Source organism: Watersipora subatra, chromosome 9 (genome assembly GCF_963576615.1).
Source record: "Watersipora subatra chromosome 9, tzWatSuba1.1, whole genome shotgun sequence".
Taxonomy (NCBI): Eukaryota; Metazoa; Bryozoa; class Gymnolaemata; order Cheilostomatida; family Watersiporidae; genus Watersipora; species Watersipora subatra.
The window spans coordinates 58,668,228-58,674,360 of NC_088716.1; the positions used below are offsets into that span (position 1 = coordinate 58,668,228).

Sequence of the window (6,133 nt, forward strand, 5' to 3'; positions counted from 1 at the left end):
AAACGCTGTCAGGCTTATAGTTACAGTTATTTAAGTTTTGCTCTAAAAATCTCAAAATTTATAAACCCTGATTGCCCTGTAAACATACCGTAAACTATTGCCCTGAAAAAATAATATGGATGGTAACTAATGTGCTTCATAAAAGATTGCTTTGTGCAGAGCCGAAACTCGATGCTCCTAGTGTAGTAGCCCGCCACTCCCTCTCCTGCACTTATCAACTGCACTGATCAACTACATTTTTAACCCCCTTATTAACCACCTAATTAACCGCCTAATTAACCGCCTAATTAACTGCCTCATTAACTGCGTTATCAACTGCCTTATCAACCGCCTTATTAACCACCTTATCAACCACCTTATCAACCACCTTATTAACCACCTTATCAACCACCTTATCAACCACCTTATCAACCACCTTATTAACCACCTTATCAACCACCTTATCAACCACCTTATCAACCACCTTATCAACCACCTTATTAACCACCTTATTAACCACCTTATCAACTGCCTTATCAACCCCCTTATTAACCACCTAATTAACCGCCTAATTAACCGCCTAATTAACTGCCTCATTAACTGCGTTATCAACTGCCTTATCAACCGCCTTATTAACCACCTTATCAACCACCTTATTAACCGCCTTATCAACCGCCTTATTAACCACCTTATCAACCACCTTATCAACCACCTTATCAACCGCCTCATTAACCACCTTATCAACCACCTTATCAACCACCTTATCAACCACCTTATTAACCACCTTATTAACCACCTTATCAACTGCCTTATCAACCACCTTATTAACCACCTTATCAACCACCTTATCAACCACCTTATTAACCACCTTATTAACCACCTTATCAACCACCTTATCAACCACCTTATTAACCACCTTATCAACCACCTTATCAACCACCTTATTAACCACCTTATTAACCACCTTATCAACTGCCTTATCAACCACCTTAATAACCACCTTATCAACCACCTTATCAACCACCTTATTAACCACCTTATTAACCACCTTATCAACCACCTTATCAACCACCTTATTAACCACCTTATCAACCACCTTATTAACCACCTTATTAACCACCTTATTAACCACCTTATCAACCACCTTATCAACCACCTTATTAACCACCTTATCAACCACCTTATCAACCACCTTATTAACCCCCTTATTAACCACCCTATCAACCATCTTGTCAACCACCTTATCAACCACCTTATCAACCGCCTTATCAACCACCTTATTAACCACCTTATCAACCACCTTATTAACCACCTTATCAACCACCTTATTAACCACCTTATCAACCACCTTATTAACCACCTTATCAACCGCCTTATCAACCACCTTATTAACCACCTTATCAACCACCTTATTAACCACCTTATCAACCGCCTTATCAACTGCCTTATCAACCGCCTTATTAACCACCTTAACAACCACCTTATCAACCACCTTATCAACCGCCTTATTAACCACCTTATCAACCACCTTATCAACCACCTTATCAACCACCTTATTAACCACCTTATTAACCACCCTATCAACCACCTTATCAACCACCTTATCAACCGCCTTATTAACCACCTTATCAACCACCTTATCAACCACCTTATCAACCGCCTTATTAACCACCTTATCAACCACCTTATCAACCACCTTATCAACCACCTTATCAACCGCCTTATTAACCACCTTATCAACCACCTTATCAACCACCTTATCAACCACCTTATCAACCACCTTATTAACCACCTTATCAACCACCTTATCAACCACCTTATTAACCACCTTATTAACCGCCTTAACAACCACCTTATCAACCACCTTATTAACCACCTTATCAACCACCTTATCAACCACCTTATTAACCGCCTTATCAACCACCTTATCAACCACCTTATTAACCACCTTATCAACCACCTTATTAACCACCTTATCAACCACCTTGTCAACCACCTTATCAACCGCCTTATCAACCGCCTTATCAACCGCCTTATCAACCACCTTGTTAATCGCCTCACCAACCACCTTATCAACCACCTTATTAACCACCTTATCAACCACCTTATCAACCACCTTATCAAACACCTTATCAACCACCTTATCAACCACCTTATCAACTACTTTATCAAACGCTTTACTAACTGACTTATCAACCACTTTTGGTGCTTGCAGAATTTTTACTGCAATAAGAAAAGTGTTTCATGGTTTTAAACAATTCTCAAATGGTGGAATTTTTATGAGAACAATTTGTCAGAGCTCTACACATCATCTATGTCATGTTTGATGTAACAGAGCATGCTGGCTTCAAGCAAAACCCGACAATACAACCGTGGAATTTGGTTTCGCTGAACATCCGCAACAATCTATCTAATTAAAAACTGGATGAAGTTTACTTACATGCATTTAGGACTGTATCTATTAATGAACACAATCATAATTTTTTGTCATAAAAGTAGTGTCGCAATATGCATTAAAAACTATGCAGATGCTATGGACTATCTGCTTAAAAATCAACAAAATCTTGAACAACTGCGGAATTACTGGTTGTTCATTATTGAAAACTGGTTACAATCAATGCAATGGTCTAGTTGTTTTTAGCAACCCACTGTATCAGACAGTTTTATTGTTCGTGTGGCCCAGCATATGATGCAACAAAGATAGTTTCGGTTATAGGTATAATAGACACAGCTCGTCTGAAAATTATACATTAATGATTTGGGATGAAGAAAAGACTGAAACTCTCTATGAAATTTCACCTAACCGGATAGCAAAAAGATTTCAATTTCATCCTATTTTCCACGGAGGAGAATACAAGTGTGAAATAGAGGCTTTCAACTTTCCACCCACGATGAGTCGGAACAGTTTGAGCTTTGAAAGTAAGTCAAAAATACTTAAAGCACATAAATTACATAATTTTTTTATTGTATATCTCAATACATCAAAGTCTTGGCTTTTGAATGAGCCTATATTCAATACACAAAAAATAATAGAACTATTAAAAGTCATAAAGATTTAATACAATGTCACTAAAATGACGTTTCTCACCAATTGAAAAACTTTTTCCGATTAATCTTTTAAGATTGGCAGTAGAACTAGCTTATAATATGTTTGCCTGCCACATAAAAAATTAATTTTTTTAAACGGATAAATTAATTTTTGAAATTTTTAATTGTTTTTTTAAAACTTTTGTTCAATGACCACTGGCTCGTTGTCGTTAGGCTCGGTTTTATGTAACTTTAAAAGAGATTTAGATAGCCAACTATCACATCAAGACTGTCAAAACAAACTGCAACGACAAAAAGAATTCCTTAGATGCACAATTTTTATAAAATAAATTTAAGTCATTGCGCATTGTTTAAATAAGGCTTAACTATATTGCATCACTATTATACTAATTATACTACTTAAGTAAATTCTTGAAATTCAGAAAATCTTAAAATTATGAAATCTTGAAATGCATGAAATTATGCAAACTTGTCTATAGATCTTATTAGAATAAGAGTTGTATTCGTGCGTTCATTTGACTGAAGCAACTCTAGAAGCGTTAGTGAAAAATGCATCATACTTTAATTGAATTCAAATATCCGGCTATAGTAGATCACCTGGTCAGGTCATTAGACCACCTTTTCACATCTAAGAACAATTGTGCACCTACTTATTACACATGATGGTCTCACGTAGACAGCACTGCCATGGTACGAGTATCAATAAAACAGACTGATAAGCCTACTGCTCTTATTGTAGTAAAGATTGTTGATATGTATACAAAGAAACAAATTTTGATAAGTGGCATCTATAGATCGATGCTATAGTCTATATTCTGACAATAAAAATTTATTTTTTTAGTCTAACAACTTGAATAATGACATTTATAAGCCTATAATAGTTAATGATGAACTCATAAAAATTATTATTCAAAAAATTATTCAATTATGAGTTAAAAGAGACATCTTCAACCAAATTCTTAGAAGTTTATATGCACAGACACCTCATATGGAACACGCACATCAATAAACTAAATATGCAAATAGAATCTATGTCAGGTCTGATTATTAAATGGCCTAAATTTTTACCCAGAAGTATTATGAAACTAATATATAATGGGTTTATTAACTAAAAAATTAATTAATATCTTGAGTCATGGAAAAATTTTAAAAAGTACGATTATCACAAAAATGTCTAATGTGTGTAATATTTATAGACCAACACCAACTTTATCTCAGTCCCTGCTTGTTCAGCTGTCTGTGTTGCCTGTTGATAAACTTTCTTAGTATAGATTTCTCTTGACAGCTCATTCAAAATGTTATTAAAGCGATGACAAAACAAAGAAAGCTTCACAAATTAGAACATCAGATTTTTGAAAGCCAATATATCTTTACCATTGTTTTATGCTGCTTCGGGCCAAAAAAACAATCAAATAAATAGTACCATCACAATGATACAGCCTTCCTATAAACTTACACAAAACCTTTGCATTTACTAGTTTTAGAATGTTAAAAGCCATTTGTTAAGCCTAGATTAATTCCGGCTGTTTGAGTTTGGCAATTGTTGTGGGCTCAGCGCCTCAACAAACTGCAGTGCTACTGCGCATGTGGGCCTCATCATGCCTTAATGAGCTGGAGTGCTACTGCGCATGTGGGCCTCAGCATGCCTCAACCAGCTGCAGTGCTACTGAGCATGTGGGCCTCAGCATGCCTCAACAAGCTGCAGTGCTACTGCGCATGTGGGCCTCATCTTGCCTCAACAAGCTGCAGTGTTACTGTGCATGTGGGCTCAGCGCCTCAACAAGCTGCAGTGCTACTGTGAATGTGAGCCTCAGCATGCCTTAACGAGTGGGAACTAACCTTTCATTTATTTTGTTTAATTTAATCATTATATACCAAACTATATACTCACTTTGCTAAATGTTATATTTCTACTACAGTAAATTGTAAGCTGTAAACTGTAAGTGTTAAAATAAAGTGCAAAAATACACACACACACGCATACACGCACGCACGTACACATACACACGCTCACACACGCATACACACACGCACACATGCATGCACACGCGCACGCACACATGCACATAATGCTTACAGTACTATTAATCAAACTTTATTACAATCAAAAGAGAGGCTGGTAAATAGACCTTGACATGTAACATTAAAGTGTTAAGTTCTTTGAATGGTGTTTGTAGTAGTATTTCTGGCAACCTTCAACCAGTAGTTTTGTAGTGTTGAAAACCGATGTGCCTTTCAACTGAGCACAATGCTAATATTTTGCTCTGCACTATATTTAATAATAATTAATAACAATAATAGTAATACTAATTATAATAATAATTACTCAAAATATTTAGTCACTTGAAGTTTAAAGTCAGAAGCCACATTATTCAAGCTTTCATAACACAAAAGGTAATGCTTATATGTAGGTGTGCTAACAACCCACATTTTAAATTGATTAAACCTTTTAGAACAAGAAAAATATGTTGACATGGTATCACTAGTTGCTATCATTGCTATAGTTGATATCAGCTGTTGCGTTTAAATTGCAGCGTTGGGTGTCTCTATTCCACCACAACTATAAATGGCGTAACCCCTCTTTCTTTAATTTGAGTGTTTTAATAGCAATTAAGTTTTTTTATTTTGATCTTGAAATATTCTGGCAGTCAGATTATCTCAAACATAAAAAAAAATTTCAAATTTAGGAAAAATACTGACTCTTTCTGATATAATCTAACATAATTTTGTTTGTAAGCTCATTTTTAAGCTCTGAGTTATTTGGATGTTTATTAAAAACAAGACTATGCAAGTTTTTTTCTACACCACTATAGTTGCTCATCATGATCATTTAACATTGAGAGAGCTCTGCTATATTATTCATAAAAATAATTATAAAACATTAGACCTATGTAGAATAATAACATATTTCACTAAATTGACAGAGATTTTCAGCTATTTTAACCAGAAATTTCTAGTTGACAGTTATTTTGCATTGCTACTAAAATTAAATAAAATAATAATTTTGTTGGTTTGTTGGCAAGTCATTATTTTAGGATTTGTTGAGGTTTGGGATCAAACAACAACTAAATTTATTCTTTTATTTTAGGTGAAACGCTCATCTCTT

The 6,133-nt window shown here is 35.1% G+C and overlaps 1 protein-coding gene across 1 annotated transcript in view; it reads right to left on the reverse strand.

Annotated features, from left to right (window-relative positions):
- The window catches only part of LOC137405282 (S-antigen protein-like), a 7,771-nt gene extending 3,245 nt beyond the window's left edge, over positions 1-4,526 (reverse strand). The window contains exons 1-3 of the mRNA XM_068091511.1: positions 4,484-4,526; positions 620-2,202; positions 89-102 (exon numbers count right to left, since the gene is read on the reverse strand). Coding sequence (XP_067947612.1) covers positions 89-102; positions 620-2,202; positions 4,484-4,526 — 1,640 coding nt within the window. The remainder of the gene's footprint in view (positions 1-88; positions 103-619; positions 2,203-4,483) is intronic.
- Between the last annotated feature and the right edge of the window lie 1,607 nt (positions 4,527-6,133).